We start from the raw sequence: 25,142 nt of genomic DNA on the forward strand, positions 1-25,142 counted from the left end.
AGGTCAAGAGCACACTGACCCTCCTTCCCCACAGCAAGGGAGCAGACACTCGCTCTGAGGAGGAGTGCTGATATGCACCAGAAAGAGAAGCTTACCCTGCCGCTCATGAAGCACTCCAACAATCCTGTAATTAACGCAATGCTAAGGGCCATTACCACATGTGGAGACACCCCGCCACCCCACAGCCGCATTCCCCTAGTCAGCTCAAACTCAACTGAGGTGAATGGACCAATACATTACATAATGAAATCACTCGGGCTTTTTAAGTACCACTTCATAAACCAAGGCACCGGGGAAAGTAAAATATGAAAGGGTCTCAAACAGGACTTCTAGTGACGCATATGTAGAGAGCAGAGATGAGGTTAATCCAAATTTCAATTCTTATCTGTTGGATTAGAATTTCTTCATGTCTAGAATTAAAAATGACTGAATCTGGCACTGTACAGTGGCCAGCTGTTGTATGGAATTAGGGCTCAGCTCTGGTCAATGCCAGCTTTACCAACTGCTCATTGGTGGAATGGACTACCCATTATTACAATGGTAGTCGGGTCTGTCTACACGATAATCTAAAGATTGTGCAACATGCTCCCTGAAACAGATAAGCAAGAGGCATTTTGGCTACCATCATCAACAGTGGAGGGTTAGCGAACAATTCAGACAACCCCATTACTGGTTGTGCTTGACATATTCTGAAACACTGAGATTAGCCTAGTACGATTCAGCCATAACTCCACACTACTTCTGTGTAAGGAGAAAGGGCTCCAGTAGAATGTGCCACAGTGAAGCCAGTCAGGGAGGAGAGCAGCTGTCTACTCACACCCCCTGCCCAATCCCCATCCCCTGAGGTTTTATGGGGAATGGGGACAGCCAGGGATGGGAAGGACCAAAAATAAGCAGCAGACCAAGAGGTTGATAATGCAGGTTGATACTCGCTCCTCTCTTCACAGTAGAGCAGGAAGGGTGAATTTCATTAACAGGGAGGAGGAGACAGGGGTGGCAGAGGAGTCCTAATTAGGTCTTTGACTCACTGCTTCACTACGAAGCCCTGCTCCTCTCAGGAGGAGAGGCATGATGGACCAGTTCAGAGGAATCACACTCCTTGTGATCAGCTCAAGAAAAGTCCTCTGGGTAAATAGAAAATGAGGGCATCTCTATTTTATGGCAGCATCCAGCCCCACACGACGTGTATGAAGTCCAATTTAGCAGTAGCATATATTCCATGACCAGTTTGTTCCCATGTAAACAATATAAGCAGAGAGAATAACTTCGCGTGTGTGACAAAAATAAAACAAAAAGGGCAACAGAATAAGAAGATTCCACAAGTCTTTATGTTGGCTAGAATCATCCTTTATCATACATACATAAAGAACCATTAGATGTGGTTTATCGGCAGGCAGGCACACAGAGACAGAGAGAGACAGAGAGAGACAGAGAGAGACAGAGAGAGACAGAGAGAGACAGAGAGACAGAGAGACAGAGACACAGAGAGAGTCAGAGAGAGACAGACACAGAGAGACACAGAGAGAGACAGAGAGAGAGAGACACAGAGAGACAGAGACACAGAGAGAGACAGAGACACAGAGAGAGACAGAGACACAGAGAGAGACAGACACAGAGAGAGGTCTAACAGGGTGTTTCTGTCCAGTAGCTGTGATCAAGGAGCATTGGGCCACCCTAATCCCTGCTTTGGAAGGGCGCTTTAACGAGCTTCACAGGCTGCCCACGATGGATTACCATGTTAGAGTGCATGCTGCAGCCGCCTCCCTCCCCACTCTCACTAGCAAACTCACTCTCTCCGTGTCTCTCTCTTAGCCCAGCTTAGACGTCGGCTAGCAGCTGCAGCCTGGGTCTGGTGGTCTGCAGGCGCTCATGGTGATGAGCTCAGGGCCAGCCGCTAATGGGGTAGGGGACAGACTAATGTCGTCTCAACTACAGCACAGGGGAGAGGAGAGGAGCGGGTGAAAGGATGACATGAGAGACAAGATATGAGAGAGAGTGGGAGGTTGATGGAGAGTGACTCAGTTTGTGTCCACCCTGCAATGCAGAGGACCCTGGGGCTCCATCCAACCCACAGGTGTCTGCCTGCCTCAATGCCCTCGCCCATAAACACAGGCTCACTCAGGGAGCCTGTGACATCATCTGGTTAGATATTCATCAGTGACTCACATACACATGCACTCATCCAGCCATCAGGCCCAGTGATGCCTGACTAAAGCAATGGCCTGCTCTGATCCCAATTCCCCCATGAGAGCCACAAGCTGACTCTGGGCAGATAGCATTTACTGCTCTCATGAGCGCAGAGCCAGCAGACACTGGATGATGGAGAGACTAGGAGACAGTTTGCAGAGAGCCACTATGTTGACTTGAAGAGCCCGATCTTGTCCTTTGGATCCTGGGCCAGCGTGGGTGGGCGCCAGGGTGAATCAGTGTCAAGCAAGCGGGCCCGCTAAAGCTTGCTTTCCACAGAGAACATAGAGAAAGATGCCAAACAGTCAAGGCTTCAATTTCAGTCCATTAGCACAGTAAGGCAATATCTGCCATATCCATTTCTGTCCAGTAACAACAGGGTGCAGGTGGTGTCATGGACAGAAAGCCTTCCACTGTGTTGCTAAGGGACACCATGTTCACTGTTCAATCAGTTCCTCCTCTTAACTTCTGTCTCCTAAACAGGACTCACAGCCATGATACACTTACGCAAGTCAGCCAGGTGCAGCATTAAAACTCCACATTACTGCCATGGCTTGTGTCATAGCACGTGCTCCAAGACAACTTCTAGAAAAGTTCCCCTGCTACCTAATAGGGTCACATTAGCGCTGTTCTGACAACAGAGGGGAGGGGGAGACATAGGCTTATTTAAGCCCCACTCTCATGGGACGCCACACTTAATTAGAGAAACCCCATGACTCTCACTAGCTACACTTACAGCTACTGAAACACACAACGTGGCTGGTCCCTTAACACGGCAGGGGAACTTGGAAGGTTTCTCGCCGGGAGAATGGCGAAGCAGAGGCCCTCAGCTGAACCAAAAACGTCACAGTGAGCACCACGGCGGGGACTTAACCATTTTTTCCACTCCTGTGGACTTAAAAACAGCCCGATAATTTAACTGTAGGGTTTTGGGAATAAAAAAAAATAGAAAATACAATTACTGGATCAGATTTGGTTTGAGTCAACTTGTCTGCTCAGAGGATTCCTGATGTATTAATCAGGCTCTGGTCAGAACTGGATTGGAGTGAGGGGAATGATCAGCATAAGGGGAGGGCACAGCAGGCACGGCTCTTCTCTCATCTGTGGTAAATCTAATGGGAGATGGGATCGATAGCTGCGCAGAGCTAATAAGTGATAGGGGAGAGATTAATCGGAGGCTTAACTGGCGAAAAGCTTCAGAGCTCCCCCTTTGAGAGTAAAAGCCTGGATAGTGATATGTCAGAGCCAAAAATAATAAGAATCACAGCTGAGAAAAAAGAACAAACTGCAATTAAAAAGAGAAAGGGGTTGAAAAGAGGGGTTGTGTAAACAAAATGTAATATGGGATCATGAAGTATGAATGAAATAGACTGAACAAAAATATAAACGCAACATGCAAAAATTTCAACAATTTTTACAGTTATTATAAGGAAATCAGTTCATTGAAATCAATTCATTAATCTATGGATTTCACATAACTGGGAATACAGATGTATTTCTGACCAACAGGTGCATCTTTAAAAAAAGTTAGGGGTATGGATCAGAAAACCATTCAGTATCTGGTCTGACATACCAGTGGCCATCGAAAGTGAGAATACAACACCGAACTGCAGTCAGGTCAAACCCCCGGTGAGGACAAATAGGGTGCAGATGAGCTTCCCTAAGACGGCTTCTGACAGTTTGAGAAATTCTCACTAACAGGGATGTAAACAGATGTGCGCACATAATTTGAGAAAAATACATGTGTGTTTATGGAACATTTCGGGGATATTTTATCTGAGCTCATGAAACATGGGACCAACAATTTAAATGCGTTTGCGTTTGTATTTCTGTTGTTCAGTAAAGCTAATCCAGCTAATCTTTGGTGATGAGTAAGAGACCCACAGGATGGTGTATTCTTACATGCCGTTTTGCACTTTGTAATCCAGTGCAGCATTGTAGGTGTGGGGTGTAGTGATCGGCTGTGCTGCGGAGACAGGAAGCTGCTGGGGGTGGAAGAGGCTCCAAACAGGACGTGAGAGCTAAGCTGTGGTGAGAGCACACACACACGCATGTACCAGTGCACAAACTCAATCTGCATTCCAAGGTTCCCAGCACTCTGAAGTAGGAGGGACTGTCCCACTTTACTGTGGCACATACTCCTAAAACAGCACAGTTCTGATCAGTTTGCACGGTGAAAGATTAAAAGGTGGATAGACTAGAGCTGGGACGATAAACCTGAAAAGTATCGAGACCGACCAAACCCATCACAGGCATTTTGCTGACATTGTTCATTACGATAAGTAGCCTACACTAGAGAAATGTAAAATTTGAAATGAAATGTTTGCTTATATGGGGGGATTGTTAATGGGACAATTGATTGGTACAACCATCAAACTAGTAGTAGTTGTAAGGATCATTTTAAAAGGGTGCACATTAAACGTTATCAACTTCAATTTATCGTTATCACATGAATTCAGGCAATGTATCATGATATAGATTTTTGTCCATATTGCTCAGCTCTAATATAGACCAATTAAGGCCATTGTTTACCATTCACAGTGCCAAATGGGAGAGTGTTTGCTTAACACCAGCCTCCAGTTCAGCAGCAGAAGAGGAGTAGCGAGGGGAAGAAAGAGGCAGAGAAGGGCTTAAGATCATGCTCTGCGGGCAGGTTTCAAAGATCTGCTGGGAGCTAAATTTGCCAGCCAGTCAAACTATTAATCTTTATTTATTTAAGAAGAAAATGAGTGTGAGTGAACGCCGCTGAAGGCGACCGGGCAAACTTTTCACTTTGGCCTTCTCTTGGCCGTCAGTTATTGCTGCTTTATGGGAGCGAAAGTGGAACACCGCCTGACTGGAGCTCATATCAGGACGTCAGGTTGTCTTGATAACCTGAGACGTGATTGGATACAAAGCAATAAGGAAGGTAACATCCAGCCACTTTCCCAGTGCTTAGGTCTAAAGATAGGATGCAATAGCTCTCAGAAATTGCTGTGTAAAATGGGAGTGAGAAATATGTATTTTATAAACCTCTTTTATATACCCCAAAAGTGTGTGTGCCCCAGTTTATAAAACCTGAACTTGACGTGAGAATGTCCTTTCCTCCATGCAAACTTTGGACCATGCGTATGCACATCTTCTAGTAGTGGAAGTATTGTATAGCAAGCAGGCAAGTAAGTATTTTGTGCAAATGGGATATAGAATGACACACTTACTTAAAAAAAAAATATAGCCTAATAACAAGATGCAGCCATTTGCCGTTAGTGAAAAGAGAGAAAATCTAGGCTGTGTTCAAATACACATACTAACATATGGTATACTCCATACTTAATGAGTATACACACTAAATACTATTAGTTAATTTTAGTATACTGTAAACCAACGGTATCCTTTCAGTTGAGCGTACTAGCGCATTGCCTGTCTACCGGACGTTGATGCTGTTGCTATGCAACCGCTTGCTAGCATAACAAATTACTAGCTAAAAAATGTTGTATCTCAAGTGCCAGAGTGCACTCTGGGCGTTTGTAAATCCAGAGTGTTTCGTTCTCGGAACATTCAGAGGGCACACTGGACGCTCTGGCTGAGGAGTAGGGTGGATCCGGGCGTTCTGACCTCACAACGGCACCCAAGCTAACTGGCTAACGTTGGCTAGCTATTTCCAGACACAAATGAGAGAACACCTCACTCTGACCATTTTACTCGCCCAAGCAGAGCTGGTTAGGCTGTTTTCATGTTATCCATAGCGTTGGTGACTAACTCTGCTGCTGGCAACAATTTAATTACGCTTTTTTTGGCCAACGTTTACTGACACCGGCCATATATTCAAGGGGTGTTGAGCGTTCATAAATTAATCCGTTATTCTGCGCTCTGGAACACTCAGACGAGAGTGCTCTGAAATCGGAGTCGATAGACAAAATTAACCATGTCCATTGAGAACGCACATAATGCTATGCAGTTCTTAAGGATAGCTTAGCTAACAAATTGTGTGGCTGTGTGGCTCAGTCGGTAGAGCATGGCGCTTGCAACGCCAAGCGTCGTGGGTTCGTTTCCCGCTGGGACCACCCATATGTAAAAGTAGTGGCCCCAGCCGACTTGTAAGTCGCTTTGGACAAAAGCGTCTGCTAAATGGGATATATTATTATTATATATTAGTAAGCTAACATAACGAGTAACGTAACTTATTTGAAAAGTCATTGCATTGCTCAACATTCTCTTAACAGTTGTCATAATTAGTTAACCTCTGCGCGCAATACCCGTTAGCGGGATGAATTTCGACAACATACGGTGATCGCTACATAAATAGTCATATTAAACATTCAGGAAAATACAAGTGTCTCACATGTTTCGAAAGCCTAGAATCTTGCTAATCCAACTGCGTTGTCAGATTTAAAAAAGGATTTACTGCGAAATAATACGAGACAACTATTTCAACCAGCACAGGTGTAACAAAATCACAAACTGCAATAAAATAAATTGTTTAACTTTGACGATCTTCCACTGTTTGCAATCCCAAAGCTCATTGTTACACAATGAATGGTGTTTTGGTTTGACAAGATCCATTTTTATAGTCTAACACAAAACATTTTGTGAACCGCTTGTGCCGTGAATTCCGTCTCATTCCATTTTCGATGACACATTCGATGTAAATAAACACACAAAACGTGACTTTTCCAGTCATGTTTGGTTTCATTGCAATCAACTGGTTTGTTTGTAACACAACCAAACCTGATGGGTCATTTCACAGGACGTATTGACTGAAAGAAACCGATTTGAAGACAACAAGTAATGACATCATTGTGCACCAATGATATGACTGCTGTTTCGTTGAATGACTGTATTTTAACCCAATGACCACTGATCGTCTTGAAATCTAGCTGGGTAGATAGCCAATGAGCTGAGGTAAATGGCAATATGTAATGTTTATGTGTTGGAAGACCAACCCATGTAGTAAACTCCGGCGTAAAGAGGGTCATTCGCCATTGAATTTTCATACCGGAAGGAGCAACGCATGTTATGCACAGCGTTGTTTTGGTAAAGCGCATATTCAGCTGTTTATATATCAATCAGTATGGCGACTAAGTCAGGGAAAGCTAAATCTAAGTCTAGATATACACACAATTTTAGAAGAAATTGATCGGGAAAATGAGACAGAGATTGTTGGAGGACGATTCATTTAGCGATTCCCAAATGGAGGAATATTTTTTTAACGGAGAGGACATCGTTTTGGACTGGTAAGTTTTTCTCATGCCAATGCCGTTGTTTGAAATTAATAATATAAAATATTACTTGTGAAATGAAATAGCCTATTTGAGGCTGTTGAGGGGAGGGCAGGCCCACAACAATGGTCAACGTGAAATGGAGACAGTAGATCTAGCAGGTCTATAATAATATATTCAACCTTATGTTCCCTGTACACACACACACACACACATACATATATATGTACACACACACACACACACACACACACACACACACACACACACATATATATATATATATCTGTTGATACAGGGCTCATATGTGAAACTATTCTAAGTTAACATTTTCTTTCACAGTGACTGACTCCGAATGGGAGCCCCCAGTGCCAAGGTGTCCATCCCCCACTGAAGCTGGTTCATCCAGCTCCTGCCACAAGTGGTGTTCATCTGCCCAAATGTATTTCTGCAGGCATGGATGTGCCTCAGGGCCAAAGGGGCACAGCATGGAGGCGTTGCTGTGTTCTTTGCAAAATGAAGTCCCCCATCACCTGCACCACATGCTTGGTGACCCTCTGCTTCACAGCGGAAAGAGACTGCTATAACACCTAACATCAGCAACACAATATTGTGTAGAGGACTGAGGGTCTTCCAAATATTGAAAGTGTTAATTTGTAAATGTATTTTTCCCCATGTTTTTTTCTCTCCATTTTTTTGGGGGGGGGGGGGGGGTATTTTGTATATAGTTATTCCATTCAAAATGTATAACTTCACCAATTTGGCTACTTGTGTGGGACACCTGGGTGACTTCATGATAAATGTCATGTAGAACACTCATTTTGGAAGTTATCATTCTGAAACTTTGCACAAGTACTGTTGCCCTCTTATGTTTTTCACTGAAATTGTCCCCATCATACTATCTGAATGTTTGTTTTGTCTTCTTCATTTTAAAGATGTTACAACAATAAAAATGAAAAAAAAAAAAACGTATGGTTTTGTATTATCTAAACCAGATCTATTGTGTTATATTCTCCAACATTCAATTCACATTTACACAAACTTCAGTGTTTTCTTTCAAATGAAATCAATAATATGCATATCCTTGGTTCTGAGCATGAGCTACAGGCAGTTAGATTTGGGCATGTCTTCAGGCAGAAATTGAAAAAAGTAGGGGGTAGCTATAAGAGGTTAATTAATTAAAGCAATGAATTTGTATCAGCAAATCTGAAAATGTTGTGAAGCCAATTCTGAAGAATTGCATTATGGGCCATAAAAGCACAGAAAGTGTCCCCTGCTTGTATACTTCGTATTTGGGTGAATTTAGTACAACATACGGGAACTTTTGGCAAACTAACTATATCCATACCATAACCTATAAGCATACTACATACTCCATTTAAAGTCACAAATAGTACAGTTAGTATGAGCATTCGAACACAGCTCTAGTGTTTTATTTTCGTAATCTAAAATGATTTGACATAGGACTCATAACAGAATAAATTCCTCAACTTTTCTAGCCATGACGGGTTCATATTCCTGAATTCAACAAACTACCATGCACATCACTTATTCAATTGAGCATAAGTGAATAGATAAGCCATGCATTTCAAGTTCTGCTGTACGTGATCCCATAGGCAGCGCAGTTTATTGTCTACAGACAAATTGAACAGGTGAACAACAATTTGCCATTGTATTCTTTTTCAGAAACTGTCATCACAGTCCTTTTCTAAATACAGCATACCTTAACTTTCTGCCAACACAGTAAATAGACCGGTAGCTTATGTAAAATATTTGACAATATGGGTAGGCTACAGTATTGCTGTAAGATAGGAGCGTGACATCATAAACCTATTTAATCTCGGAGCCTATACCAAGGCAGGACATGGAAACAATTTATTGATAAACAAAATATTTAACAATTCGTTGTTTGTATAGAAGTGTGGGATGTAGCCAACATTTAAATTGATTCCAACATACAATGTTTCAAAATATGCAGACAGGCAGGATAGGATGCATGTCGTTTGAAGAAAAAAAGCAGCTGCAAAATATCAAAACATTCTGCCCACACATCTACAGAAATGTGATCGTATATGTAATTGCTGCTTCTTTTACACAACTGCCGTGGTCTAATTTGAAATAGTGACAAATTATACAGCAAATAAAGTGTGTTATTGTCACCATAAAAGGTGAATGGAGGGCCTTTTCCAGGCAGAGTTTTATTGCTCGTACACTGTGCAGTTTTATGACAGGTCTGATTTATAACTGAAACATGAGTATGTAAGGCATGCGTGGGGCCTCCCGAGTGGCTCAGTGGTCTAAAGGCGCTGCATTGCAGTACTAGCTTTGCCACTAGAGATTCTGAGTTAGAGTCCAGGCTCTGACCGGGAGATCCATGTGGTGGTGCACAATTGGCCCAGCGTCGCCCGGGTTAGGGGAGGGTTCGGCCGTCAGGGATGTCCTTGTCCCATTGCGCATTACCGACTCCTGTGGCGTGGCGGGCCGGGCGCAGTGCACGCTGACATGGTTGCCAGGTGTACGGTGTTTCCTTCAAAACATTGGTGTGGCTGGCTTCCGGGTTAAGTGGGCATTGTCTCAAGAAGCAGTGCGGCTTGGCTGGGTCGTATTTCGGAGAACGCACGGCTCTCAATCTTCGCCTCTACCAAGTTAGTCCGGGAGTTGCAGAGATGAGACAATTGGATACCACGAATTTGGGGAGAAAAAGGGGTAAAAAAAAAATGTATAGAATGCAGCAAGTTTATCCATCTCAATATTTTTGTACACGCGCAGATTTGTCAGAAATGGGGCACGCAGAAATTTACGCAACGTTTATAAATGAGGCTCCTATGTAATACACGATACAAGAAGTTACTCAAGTCACAAACCTAAACACTACGAGGCTATTCCCCTCAGGGGGTTTTTGTAACGGTGGATGAACTGAGATGGGTGAGTAAGAGTACAGTAAGCATAGCATTAAAACAATAAAATTACTTTAAAATCAGTAACATTTTTATTTCACATGACATACACTGACTGGACGCATCTGGCATCATGGCTCATGTAGCCTTAGCTTCTGTTGTGCTAGAAGAGCACAGTGATGAGGTATTCGCTGCCCTGCCATATGGCATGACTGACTTGAGGTGCCCATAGGAAAAACATCTAGGGCAGATAAAAAAGGAGATTTACAGCTCACTGCTTCTACAATATGGCATTGGCCACATTATAATGGCACTCTGGTTCTCAAATAGAGGGCTGTCTTTTGCTGTACAAATAGATCTGAAAAAGCACTGGCTGCATTTATGCTTCTCAAAGGAGAACTAGCCAAGAGCATAAAGAATAGGGGGCTTCAAGTTCCATTGTCAGAGGCAGAGGCCCCATCTTTTGATTCCAATCCCATAATGGCATGAGATAATACGCCTTCTTTCCAACTGAGATGTGAAATGACAACTGTCAAGCAGATCTCGTCATAGTGAGATTAGTGTATCATTCTAAACCCTAACCCAAAGGAGGATTTTTAGAAAAACCCCAAAACGAGTTCCTTCCCCTTTTTAACACTGATGCAAAATCACATGTCACACCGTGAACCTAAGCCATTCCGCACAATGTGAGGAAAAAATTAACCAGATATTTTTAGCTACTTACATTTTAGTGTGTGCAAATATTATTCTATTAACACTTCTCTAATTAGGTTAATAAGTAAAGAAACGCCACACATTAGCATTGAGCAGAAATATCTAACAACTTTCAAATGTATGTTTAATAAAAACAGGAAGGTAGGAGTTACAGCTGTTGTGTACACCATTAACTGATAAGCAGAAAAAAAACATTGTGCACCACCACACACACACACAAAGATGTCTACATGAGGTACATTTTCTTCAATTATTGTTAGCCTGATATGGACAGTATAATTCAGGCCCAGACTACCATCAAGCGCCTGAGAAAACTCTTAGTAAGCTAAACAGAGCGGGGAAAAAGGGGTAGAAAAAAGCCATTTTTGTAGGAACATTTCAGCCGTTGTTGCTGTCAAAATCGCTTCGTCTGTGCGTGTAGCAAATAAGAGGCATACATTTTGGTGTATAACTCAGTGTTGCAAATTAGAGAGGAGCACTGGCTGGTCAATCAGCTGTATGAGTCAGAGGTAGAGGCTGGGGAACAACGCAACCTGAATGCTCAACACAATGTGAAACCAACAGGACCATACACGTCCCCACTGTGGTCAGAATCATAGGCAGGTCACACGAGTGGCTATGACCACTCAATCACACAGAAAACCCTGAAAAAGCTGTGTGGACACTCCTGATCTGCAAACTGATATTTAATTTCAGAATTTGTTCAAATTAGGTTATGGGTTAGGGTTTGGTTAATTAAGGAAAGGTTCAGTAAAAATAAAAAAATAATTTTGCAGGTCATCAGTGTTCTTACAGTCTCTCTCAGAAAACACATGAAGGGCAACACATTGAAAGGTTAACATCAAAGAGAACACAAACAGGCTACATATACATTCACACACAAAACGCATGCACAGACTAAATTCCACCAAACTTTTCCACAGCTCAATCTTGGTAAAACACTGACTTTTTGTCAGCTCTCGTGGAAATAGAACCAGTTTAAAGTCTTACTTCCCTCTTTTCGGGCAATGGAAAGAACCCCCAAGAGCACCACGTAATTAGATAATAATGGCCTTCAGAAACCATGTAAAAAATCATGACCAGCTCTACTCCAAGAAATACAAATAGCATGGGCTTTAGTGAACTTTAATTATTCAACAAGACCTTGCATTCTAGTGAGAGAAATCAGTAACGCAACCTAATAATCCAAACTGACTGCTGTCATATTCACACACAGAACCTACTGATTGAATACTGAGGGAAAGAGGTTTAAAGATATCTTGACTTCACGCAGTCGATCTTTTGAATCTGGATTATAGAATGATTTATATTTCTGAAAAAAATACATTGTCATGTTTATGAAACACAACAAAAGGCTTACACAGCAGCAGCAGCGAGGCGATTATGCATGTTAAGTTCCAATCCCACCCCTTTCATCCCATCAATGGTCGAGCTTTAGATAACTAGTTATGTAAAGGGTCTTTTCTAAAAGCAGGCAGAAATGAGGGTGAAATAATTTGTTGTGTGGCACCAGCTAGTCACTAAACATCTTCACAACTGTTTGGATTAAGAATCCTATTTCAACTTTAAGAGGCCTTCAGCTGATATCCGTGATTGACATACAGTTTATCAATCACTGACATATACAACCCTTTCTTTCATCAGCTACACCACAGCTTCTGGTTTGAGAGGGCCAACTCACAATCTTGTTCAGACAACAGAGACTCTTACAGTCTAGACTTCAGCCACCCAGAGACTAACAGTGACACACCGAGAAAGAGGTGACACTAAGGCAACAAAAGGGCTCAGCAGATGCTCCTGTGTGATGGAGGGGGGATAGAAAATAGAATACAAACACCACATCGCTCCATGCTGGTGCACTTAAGGCAACTTTGGGGGCTTTGAATAAACAATGCCTCAACACAGGCCATCCTTTCATGAGAGAGAACCATTGTCTCGAAACAGAGATACTTAGGCTAGGCACTAGCAGGCAGTCCTGGAGATAGATGTTGAGAGAAGCGTGCCACAGACACTGATACTCAATCTTGGATGGCTTTTTGAATGCAATACCTTGCATGCAAACTAAACTGGGTGTAATAATTCAGTAGACAGAAGAAACATATACTAAGCATTAAAGAGGTGAAAGTTACACATTATCATGATAAATACCTTGGAATAGATTAATTTAGGTATGTAGGTATGTAGAACTTTGTCATCAATCACAAGACACTGAAGCAGTATACTCTACAGTATGTGAACCTGACAATTTGCATAAAACACAGACTTAGAAACAGAATGGCTGAGCTACCTAGTTTCCTTTCCCATTTTTAAAATATCACACTGACAGCTTTTTCTGATATGATACCCTCAAATTAAACTGACTGATACTCTATCACATATCAAAATGTCCAGACTGAATGGAAGCAGCAGTGTCTTGGCCAGCAAGTGCCAACTATGACAGACAAAACCCACCAACGACATAAAGCACCCACCAAATTATTATAATTATTATCCATTAAAACAGGCTATTGGGAGGAGTTGAGGTTAATATTCACACGAGGCCTAGTTAATGTGTTAATTTCCTTTCTGTGCCATTGAACCATTCAGTAATACAATAAGTAGACTATCTGAAGGGATTGTTCTGTACACAGAAATGATCACACTGTGGTTTGAGACGGAAAACGCCCATCTTGAGCACTAGCCATGTAGCAGGCCATTTAAAATGTGACCAACTCTACCTTGCAACTAGTGACTCTCAGACCTGCTAGTTTGGGAGCAAGCCAAACCTAAAAAGGAAAAATCCCACTCTCCTCAAATAGAAAGCGGTCAACCTCAAACGGTCACAATGATATGGAACGGCAGCTTGCCAAAAGGCAGAACACAACCCCTGGATTTCAAACTATTGGTTTATAATCTAGGATTCATCTTTTTAAGTGTAATAATCCAGTTATGCTCGATACTCTTTGATGATTACCTTACCTCAGGTGAACAACTGGTCTGAAGAAAAACCCATGTTAGCAAATAGTGGTTGCTTCAAGCTGCCTTCAAGGTTTAGGCATATGGCAAAGACTGTGTTTAAAATCTTAGGCATTACCTTATGTGCATTTGCACATGCAGTAACTCTGCAATGGCATTTGCATTGCAGTCAATGAAAGTTATTCCTCACCAATACGTGCCCCCCCCCCAAAAAAAAAACTTGCTAAACGAAAGCAGCTGAGAATAGTCCATCACATGGAAGCTGGTGCACTCAGCTTGATTTTGTGGTTTAGCCTACGTGCTAAACATGCCACTGTGTGAGGTGCCAATGGGCATTACGGGGGATGGAGAGAGAATATGGGCATGCTCTGTCCTGTCCCACAGAAGAGCAATCTGGAGGGGAGAACATTCAGACATACATCCTGCTATCAGTAGAGTGAGGAAAGGAGGGGGGGGTTAAGAGTGATAGTTTGAGAAAGGGAGACTTGTCAAGTAAACTAGTATCGATTGCTGTGAACGACTCTAAAGGGAAAACCTCAGTGAGTGACATTGGCAAGTCACTGCTACTGCAGAAAAACTGCTGTTCTGGGGGGTGTTACTCTAAATAGGCCGACCATCCGGTCTCCGAGTGTGGAGCTTGCTCGGCACTGTTCTGTTAATGACCCCTCTTTCACAGTCAGCTCACCCCCTGCACTCATTCACATCAACGAAGGCAATTATGATTAAAGGTTAATAAAATATTTGAATTCAAATCACTTTTTGACAACACACCTTTTGATGTAAACAAAACTTTCCATACATATTTGCCCGTTGTAGAAGTGCACAGAAAGTTACATTTTGGACCGGAATGCAAAAACATTCAACAGATTAACGTGCTCAAAGTTAACCTATTTTGTATATCTGGCCATACTATGGAGACATCCATGTCTTCATCACTGGAAAAGATAAACGGTTGAGATCGATATAATTTAACAAGTTGACAAACAGGGTTGTATGCGTATTTTATAATTGTTATTTTTCATTTATTTTTTTACATTGTCAGGTTAACTCTTGAAACTCCCCATCCCGGATCCGGGATCGTGACTAAAGCCTCAGGCTCATTAGCATAACGCAACGTTAACGATTTCTGAAAATCGCAAATAAAATGAAAATAATGCGCCTACTCTCAAGCTTAGCCTTTTCTTAACAACCCTGTCATCTCAGATTTTCCAAATATGCTTTTGAACCATAGCAATTCACTAATTTGTGTAAGAGTATGCTAAGCTAGCTTAGCATTTTGAGTAGCATTTAGCACGCAACATTTTCACAAAAACCAGATAACCAAATAAATAAAATAATTTACCTTTGAAGAGCTTCGGATGTTTTCAATGAGGAGACTCTCAGTTACATAGCAAATGTGCAGTTTTTCCTGAAAGTGTCTTTGTGTAGGAGAAATCGCTCCGTTTTGTACATCACATTTGGCTACCGAAACGAAACGAAAATTCAGTCACCTACAACGTCAAACTTTTTCCGAATTAACTCCATAATATCGACCGAAACATGGCAAACGTTGTTTGGAATCAATCCTCAAGGTGTTTTTTCACATATCTCTTCATTGATATATCGTTCGTGGAAGCCTGCTTTCTTCTCTAAATTCCATGGAAAAATACTTGCAGCTGAGTTTTGCGCACCAATTTCGGCGCAGGACACCGGGCGGACACCTGGTAAATGTGGTCTCTTATGGTCAATCTTCCAATGATATGCCTACAAATACGTCACAATGCTGCAGACACCTTGGGGAAACGACAGAAAGGGCAGGCTCGTTCCTCTCGCATTCACAGCCATATAAGGAGACAATGGAAAACGGAGCCTCAAAAATCCTGCTCATTTCCTGGATGCCGTCTCATCTTGGTTTTGCCTGTAGCTCACGTTCTAGGGCACGCACAGAGAATATCTTGGCAGTTCTGGACACGTCAGTGTTTTCTTTCCAAAGCTACCAATTATATGCATAGTCGAGCATCTTTTTGTGACAAAATATTGCGCTTAAAACGGGCACGTCTTTTTATCCAAAAATGATATAGCGCCCCCAGAGTTTCAACAGGTTAACCTTAAAAAGTCAATTATCTAAAAATGCACCAATTTCCGCACCAATTTTTTCATATTACACATGTTGTAGCTTAGATCCTATTTTACATCTGAGGTTGTGTTGTGCCGCCATCGATTGAGACAACATACTCTTGAATACAGGGTGGGTGTAATGTATTGGCTGATAAATGTACTAAAATGCCAATAACATTTCAACTTTCAAAATGGTACCACAAAGATGGTTGAGGTCCACACAGAGAATGTTGACTTGAATGGGAAGATAAGTTGATTTCAATTATACCGTCAATCTTCCATAGAAAACCTATTAAACTCATAGAAATATAGATAATGGAATATACATGACCCAATTAAGTTGACATTCAACAGTGGGTAGACAGGTGGCCATCTTTTTGGTATGAGTTAAATATCAATTGCAATGGTGTACCAGCTAATTGCAGTGGTCTGAGGAGATAGGTCCATTCTATTAATTATATAAAATTGAAATGAAACCCACCCTGTATCCAAGAGCATGTTCTGTCCCAACCGATGGCAGACACAACACAAAATCCTCAGATATAAAATAGGGTCTAAACCAGGGCTGCCCAACCCTCTTCCTGGAGATTGACTGTCCTGAAGGTTCAGTCCAACCCTAATTTAGCATATCTGATTCAGCTAGTTAGGGTCTTGTTGAGCAGCTAATAAGTAGAACCAGGTGTGTTAAATTAGGTTTGGACTGAAAACCCACAGGACTGTAGATCTCTAGGAAGAGGGTTGGGCAGCCCTGGTCTAAGCTATAACACAAGCAAATATGGGGAAAAAAATTATGGAATTTTTTAACCTCTTACATCTATGGGGGCGCTATTTCATTTTTGGATGAAAAACGTTCCCGTTTTAAACAAGATATTTTGTCACAAAAAGATGCTCGACTATGCATATAATTGATACCATTCGAAAGAAAACACTCTGACGTGTCCAGAAATACCAAGATATTCTCTGTGCGTGCCCTAGAACGTGAGCTTCAGGCAAAACCAAGATGAGATGGCATCCAGGAAATGACAAGGATTTTTGAGGCTCTGTTTTCCATTGTCTCCTTATATGGCTGTGAATGCGAGAGGAGTGAGTCAACCCTTTCTGTCGTTTCCCCAAGGTGTCTGCAGCATTGTGACGTATTTGTGGGCAGATCATTGGAAGATTGACCATAAGAGACCACATTTACCAGGTGTCCGCCCGGTGTCCTGCGCCGAAATTGGTGCGCAAAAGTCACCTGCCAGTATTTTTCCATGCGATACAGAGAGGAAAGCAAGCTTCCACGAACTGCATATCAATGAAGAGATATGTGAAAAAACACCTTGAGGATTGATTCCAAACAACGTTTGCCATGTTTCGGTCGATATTATGTAGTTAATCCGGAAAAAGTTTTACGTTGTAGGTGACTGAATTTTCGGTTCGTTTCGGTAGCCAGACGCAATGTAGAAAACGGAACGATTTCTCCTACACACAGACGCTTTCAGGAAAAACTGTGCATTTGGTATGTAACTGAGTCTCCTCATTGAAAACATCAGAAGCTCTTCAAAGGTAAATGATTTTATTTATTTGGTTATCTGGTTTTTGTGAAAATGTTGCGTGCTAAATGCTACTCAAAATGCTATGCTAGCTTTGCATACTCTTACACAAATTAGTAAATTTCTATGGTTCAAAAGCATATTTTGAAAATCTGAGATGACAGTGTTGTTAAGAAAAGGCTAAGCTTGAGAGCAGACGCATTATTTTCATTTTATTTGCGATTTTCAGAAATCGTTAACGTTGCATTATGCTAATGAGCCTGAGGCTTTAGTCACAAACCCGGATCCGGGATGGGGAGTTTCAAGAAGTTAAATATATTTTTTATTTTTATTTAAATGAGACAAAAATATAAACGCAACATGCAAAATGCTTATTTCTCTCAAATTTTGGTGCACAAATGTGTATTTCATCCCTGTTAGTGAGCATTTCTCCTTTGCCAAGATTTTTATTTTATTTTACCTTTATTTTACCAGGCAAGTCAGTTAAGAACAAATACTTATTTTCAATGACGGCTTAGGAACAGTGGGTTAACTGCCTCTTCAGGGGCAGAACGACAGATTTGTACCTTGTCAGCTCGGGGATTCGAACTTGCAACCTTGCGATTACTAGTCCAACGCTCTAACCACTAGGCTACCCTGCCGCCCAAGATAATCCATCCATCTGACAAGTGTGGCATATCAAGAAGCTGATTAAACAGCATTATCATTACACAGGTACAACTTGTGCTGGGGACAATAAAAGGCCACACTAAAATGTGCAGTTTTGTCACACAACGCCACAGATGTCCTAGCCCTTCCATGGCCGGCATACTCACCAGACATGCCACCCGTTGAGCACGTTTGGGATGCTCTGGATTGACGTGTATGACAGCGTGTTCCAGTTCCAGCAACTTTACATAGCCATTGAAGAGGAGTGGGACAAATATTCCACAGGACACAATCAACAGCCTGATCAACTCTCTACTAAGGAGAGGTGTCGCACTGCATGAGGCAAATGGTGGTCACCCAGATACTGACTGGTTTTCTGATCCACGCCCCTATCTTTTTAAGGTGTCTGACCAACTGATGCAGATCTGTATTCCCAGTCATGTGAAATCCATAGATTAGGGCCAAATTTATTTATTTCAATTGAGTGATTTCCTTATGAAATGTAACTCAGTAAAATCATAGAAATTGTTGCATTTATATATATATATTTTTAAATAGAAATTATAATAGTTTGACAACCCTGTTTATACATTTTTATTGTCACAAACACTGGATAGGTGCAGTGAAATATGTTGTTTTACCGGTTCAGGCATAGTAGTGCGGCACCCCTGGAAATTTTAAATTATATCAAATTCAACTGCTTATCTTTTCCAGTAATGAAGGATGTCTCATGGTGCGGTATGTAAAATGGGCAAACATGTATGGAAAATGTTGCTTAAATCAAAAGGGATGCTGTCTAAGTGAATGAATTCAAATGGAATTCACCCGTAAGTGAGATGCACCAATCATTCTACTGAGGGCCCCCTGATGATTCCTGGGAATTGGATCCAAAACATGTCAGCCAAAGAACAAAGGCAGCACACAGAGAAAGGATTATGAGATGCAAGGTTCCAGGGACAGAGCAGGAGGGGCTAGCCAAAAGCACTTACTTAAAGAGATTCTTTAGGACAATGAACCCTAGACCTTCCCATGCTCTGGTAGTGCATACTCCTTTCACATTCAAACTCATGTCTCTGCAAGGTAAACAGGCTGACAATGTCCTTCTCGGTGTTGAGGATCTGATGTGATCAAGTATTAAAAATGGATTTGGAAGGGTTAAAAAAAACAGACTGTCTGAATCTCCCAAAAAAACAAACATTTCACGCTGGGTAGCGTGCTGTCTACTTCTAGAAGTTAACTTCTTTCAGAGAAACACTACGATTCTGGATGTGAAAATTGAGATCACTTTTTTCTTCATCTGATATGCAAATTTAATAAAGAACCCTTATATGTAGCTCTACTTTGAGCCCTCTCTCCCCCATAGTCCCCTGGTGAGATAAGGCCTCTTCAAAACCCCATAGCAAATCACATACGAAGACAAAAAAACAGGCCAAAATTAATTCATACATTGCCAGAGACTAAAAAGCTAAGTTGACTGCACCTCGTCTGCATACAATCCTTTTCATTTATAAGTAAAGATATTCACGAGACATGAGAGAACCCCTCAAGATCTTACTGACACATACGGAGGGCTGGATGAAGGGAAGCAGAATGGAAAGGCCGCTCCCAAACAAGGCCATTGTAAAATTTCTACCACAGATATAATGACACATATTCTCATATGGCAGGACCTACTTACAAAGTTAGCACTTAGATGAGGGCTGAAATTAAACTGTTGGGGGGAGAACCTTTCATGTACATGGTTTTTAGATGCCCATGCAATCAAAATGAATTCTGTCTCTTTGCTCACACCAGTATTCCACGGGTCTTTCTCTGATCTCTGTCGATGATGGTGCCGAGGCAATGTGGCGGTCTAGCCTGTGGCTTACGCAACTCCTGCAGGAATTTTAGAGTATCGCTATGCTGCAGACTTTGAGTTCTGCCATCAAGCTGCTCGACAGCCTCACCCTCTGATTAATATTTATGCATAGGTCGGTGCTGCTGGGGGCTTGGGGAAGGGTTGTATCACAGGGGCCCAGCACCACGCTGGCATCTGAGGATAGGAAGGACGGGAGTCTCTCTCTGGCTAGTCTACTCCTTGTCACCCCAGAGTTGGACCTGTCCTAAAGCTACAGAGGGTAGTGCATACAGCTCAGTACATCACTGGGGCCAAGCTACCTGCCATTCAGGACCTAAATACTAGGCGTAGCAGAGGAAGGCCTAAAAGACCCCAGTCATCCAAGTCATAGACTGTTCTCTCTGATCCGCACGGCAAGCGGTACCGGAGCGCCAAGTTTAGGTCCAAAAGGCTCCTTAACAACTTCTACACTCAAGCCATAAGACTGCTGAACAATTGATCAAATGGCCACCCAGACAATTTACATTGACACACCCACCCATTTGCTTTTACACAGCTGCTACTCGCTGTTTATTATCTATGTATAGTCACTTTACCCCTACCTACATGTACATATTACCTCGACTAACCTGTACCCCTGCACATTGACCCGGTACCGGCACCCCTTGTATGTAGCCTCATTATTGTGTTACTTTTCATTTGATTTTTTACCCTTTAGTTTATTTAGTAAATATTTGATTAACTCTATTTACTAAACTGCATTGTTGGTTAAGGGCTTGTAAGTAAGCATTTCACGGTAAAGTCTACACTCGTTGTATTCGGCACATGTCAAATAACATTAGATTTGAAATGAAGAGTATTGTGTTTCTGTGGTTATAGGGGTCTTGTGTAAGAGACCACTGTGCTTAACTAGCTTAAAGCATTACTTAACAATGCTTTAAAACCCATAAATTAGCTAGGCAAGAACATATTTTCTGAGTGTGACTCATGTTGAAGAGACTGGGTGGGTTTTAAAAATAAGTGGGATATAACTACTGATACTGTTTCAAAAGCAGTGTCCTCTCCAACTGTATGAGAGGCGGGTGGGTACCTGTTGCCTGTCAACACACATTGCTTTGGGTGTATGAAGAAGGACGGTCTGCACTGGTGTGTTATGTTCATAAAGTGTCCCAGCGGGGAAAATATCTCTGACATTTATACACAAATAGTGCATGGGGCATTGTGATGGGGTGTATGGACTGCTAATAGCCACACAAAACACCACAGAATGCCATAAATAGTTCAAAGGATTTAAAGTGTACAGAATTTTACAAACCTGTCATTGCTAGCAAGACAGAGGTTTAGCTCCATTTGCTACACACACACAATCATTTGAAATGGAAATCAGATAAAACATATGATAGCTGGTGTGCTTAGGCGGTAAATTTACCCCCTCTTTACCTAAAACCCATTGACATTCAAAGGGATTATGATGATTACATTTAAATCCCAGAGCACTTTCATAAACTTTTTTTCTAATATCTTGCAGTCCCATGATGATCAAGCTCTGAAAATGGACTGAGCTCTTTTCAGGGAGCCTGATAGTGAGGCTTTGAGTAAGATGGCTGTCTGAAGTGATCCATTGGCCCCAGGTTGTGTCAGATTAGAGAAGTTGCAGGATTGGCATTTCAACACAGTGAAATAAACCCATCCGCAAATCCCTTGAGTTCCCTGTGTTGAGCCCCATCACTCTACTAGGCCCAAACCTTGTATTGAACGTACTATGATGTTGGCTTATTCATTGAATAAGGTGTAGCTTTAGATACCGATACTATACTGTGCGAAGGGCTGATGGAAGAAAGTGCAGAAGAACATTGCAGAAGGCAACAACTCTGACAAATAAGCTGTTCTGTTGCTGTTATTTACTAGACGTGGGACAATAAGGTCTTTGATATTTTCCATGACAAACATTTTATTGTACCTGGTTTGCAATAGAAAAACATGTTAGTGTAAATCAAATGTAATTTTTCTTGACAATTGAAGGGCATATGCTCCCAGAACAGCAATTTGATGTGCCAGTAAACATATTTGTCCATTAATTCTAGATTAACAACCTTTGACGAGGTGAATTATACAATAATTTAAAACAGATAACTAGCAGCTACCAAGTCTTGCAATTACTTCATTTGAAGACAAAAAATGCACTAATCCTACCTTTAAAACTTCCCCACGTTTAAAACTTAACTCGTCGTCAGCAGTGGCTTTGAAATCGTATTTGGCAATGGCCTCCATGTTACTGGTTGTTGGATACCTGTGGGTTTAGGGTACTTGATAGGGTGAATTCTGTTTTATTCCCCGTCGTTGATATGTGGAGACCAGCAGTGTCAAAATAAAAACACAGTTCAAGTATTCCGTGATCGGTTGCTTGCTCCGAGTCGCTCCTCCCGTCTATGACCCGTTCCTTTAGGGCTGGATCCTCACATAAAGCTAACAGAAGGTATCTGCAAAAAAGGAGAAACATGCCACAAATTAATATCTAGCGTCTCTGTTTATGCATGGATGTTGTGTCGGTCAACCACTGTATGATGATGGGACTGAAATTGACAGATGTTCTTATAAAGAGATGAAGACAGACAGTTGACATCTTTCGGGTGTGCACTTGATACATTTGATGCTGATAAAAACATTTAAAAAATGGCAATGAGATGGCTGGTGCCCCGGGTGGACGGAGTATATTCATTTTAGACCATTCCATTGGTCCTTAAGTGAAATCTCAATCCACATGGGGCACCTGGCAATGCAAAACTAAAAGTACCAATGTCAGAATTAAATCCACACTAGTGGTTGGCCAAGATTTGACAATTGACAGGCCATTGTTGGGTCAAGAAACGGGGGAGCACTAAAGTCTGTAGCTACTTGTTGTAGTGCAACATGCCTCATACGAAGTTTACTAGCTCTCCAATCAGATTCGTTGTTTACTAAACATTTCTTAGGCTGCTTGATACACACACAACAATCAAAACCAGCATTGGAATATACAATTTCTGCATCAATTCGATACTTTCTGCTACGTAGGTCACTACTAGTTACCTAGGCTTACTTACCAATCATGCGAAGTACGTTATATTAAGTGACTAGCCAGTGAGTTGGTGAACAACATCTTTCTAGGTTATTATTTGACAATTCACGTTTATGGGAAGTTTCTGGCAACTCTCGGTATCAGTTTGTTTCTCTGACACAGCTTCCACTTGTAGGAAAGTCAGTTAACTAACGTTAGGTACCCACATTATGGCCAGTGACATAGCCAATTCTACTACATTTCCGCTAAAGTGTTACAGTAGATAAATTCACTTGTGTTGGTTGTACTGTGAAACACCGTTTCCAGCTGTTTTGAATTAGAGCTAGGAGCCAGTTAAAACGCTATACATGTGAAAGCTAACGTTAGCTAGCAACTAGCCAAAACGAAAAAGCTAGCCGGCTATTTAGCTAGCTACTTGTAACAACGAACACAAATTTAAAAAGCACCAACCTATTTAGCCAACAGTTATTTGTTTGCTATTTAGGTTAAATGTTTGTGTGCAGTTATGTATGTCAATTCGCAGTTTTCTGCATGGCAAGCAGATGGGCCTATTGGCTAGCTACAGTACTATAGCTATAAAAATATATATTAAAAAAACGGAGTAAATACTTTCGTATGCTAGCGGGTACTGTAGCTGGCTGGCTAGCCTTTGCTTTGTATTCAGTAGAACGAGACAAAAACTCACCCGCCAGTTTAGCTGTGAAATGTAAACTTCTTGCTTGATCAAATGCCCTTAATGTTTATGATCCACCCTTTGCAGTTTTGTTAGTGGAGGTAACTGTACAAAATCAGTCTGTTTTTACTTAAACCCGAACGAGCCAGCGACGTTAATTTCCGCTTCCTTCCAGATACTTCGGGTGCTACTGCTGCTTCGGCTCCTGCCTCGCGCTGTGAGCAGGGTGTCTGACCGGCCCATAGGTCTCGCCTGTGAGCCACTGGACCGTCTATCGCGATACTTTCACCTGATGCATAAAGCTCTGTGGTTGCATTGCTCTTTTTTATTTTATTTAAGTACAGCGCAAATATATGTATCTCTGTTTGTCACATAACTTTGGTGTGCCTGATGCAGCAATAGGCAATATAGAGTAAAGTGTTGTTGTACTATTTAAAACACATTTCTGTGACATAGCAAGTTAGATGGTGAAAAACATAGGAAAGTGCGTCACCTAGTGGCAAATGGTGTCTACTACGGTCTACACACAAAAAATAATGCTTACACCCGGGTGTTATGGGAAAATGAATAATTGAATACAAATAGATACATTTGGAGGTATTGTCAGTGTCCCCATATCCTGGAAATTGTGGCACGTTTTTTTCATCACTGTAAACCTCATAGGCTCTCTTTCAAGAACTATTCTTGTGTGAGGGAGTGCTTTGATTAGCAACACTGCTGGTGTAAAGATAAAAGAAGACCAATTAGATTTTGAGGAGAGGCTACGGAAATAGGAGCAGGAAAAGGTCAGTTTGTACAAATTCACCCCGTCTCCACTGAATTACTTTGATTGATTGATTGATTAATTGATGTACTAGAATAATTGGAGCCTGGTTCATCACTAATAATTACAGTGCACAGCATAGACAAGGGCGCCCGTGCCTTTCTTTGGGTCTAAGATATTTACAATTCGGGTTGTAAAGAATGTTGAGTAGTTGCAAGTGTTTCACCTGAGAAGTTTTATTATCATTATTTTGCATTGTGTTGTCTTTTTGAGACTGTGATGAGGACAAGGATTTTTTTGATGTCATTACAACAATTCTTGCCACTATGAAATAATACATTTCACTATTCGACTGCATCTAATTGAGCATGAAGTGGGTTTTATTGACAGTAGCCAAGCAGAACAATAATAGTATAGCCTACTGATGATAGAATATCCATTTCTATAGTCTACTCTGATAATAATTAGGCCGACGTTATTTGCCTGTTTTCACATCATTTTTCATTCAGAGCCCATTCTTTTGTTGAGCATAGTCTAACTTCGAAATGGAAATCACATCGAATCACAACTGATCTCAGACGTTTCT

General features: G+C 41.6%; 1 protein-coding gene across 1 annotated transcript in view; it reads right to left on the reverse strand.

Moving 5' to 3' along the window:
- Positions 1–24,029, reverse strand: part of LOC135555437 (growth factor receptor-bound protein 2) — a 49,708-nt gene extending 25,679 nt beyond the window's left edge. Inside the window, exons 1-2 of the mRNA XM_064987847.1 lie at positions 23,806–24,029; positions 22,256–22,542 (exon numbers count right to left, since the gene is read on the reverse strand). Coding sequence (XP_064843919.1) covers positions 22,256–22,333 — 78 coding nt within the window. The 5' untranslated portion in view covers positions 22,334–22,542; positions 23,806–24,029. The remainder of the gene's footprint in view (positions 1–22,255; positions 22,543–23,805) is intronic.
- Between the last annotated feature and the right edge of the window lie 1,113 nt (positions 24,030–25,142).

This window comes from Oncorhynchus masou, chromosome 15 (genome assembly GCF_036934945.1).
Source record: "Oncorhynchus masou masou isolate Uvic2021 chromosome 15, UVic_Omas_1.1, whole genome shotgun sequence".
NCBI classification, from domain to species: domain Eukaryota; kingdom Metazoa; phylum Chordata; class Actinopteri; order Salmoniformes; family Salmonidae; genus Oncorhynchus; species Oncorhynchus masou.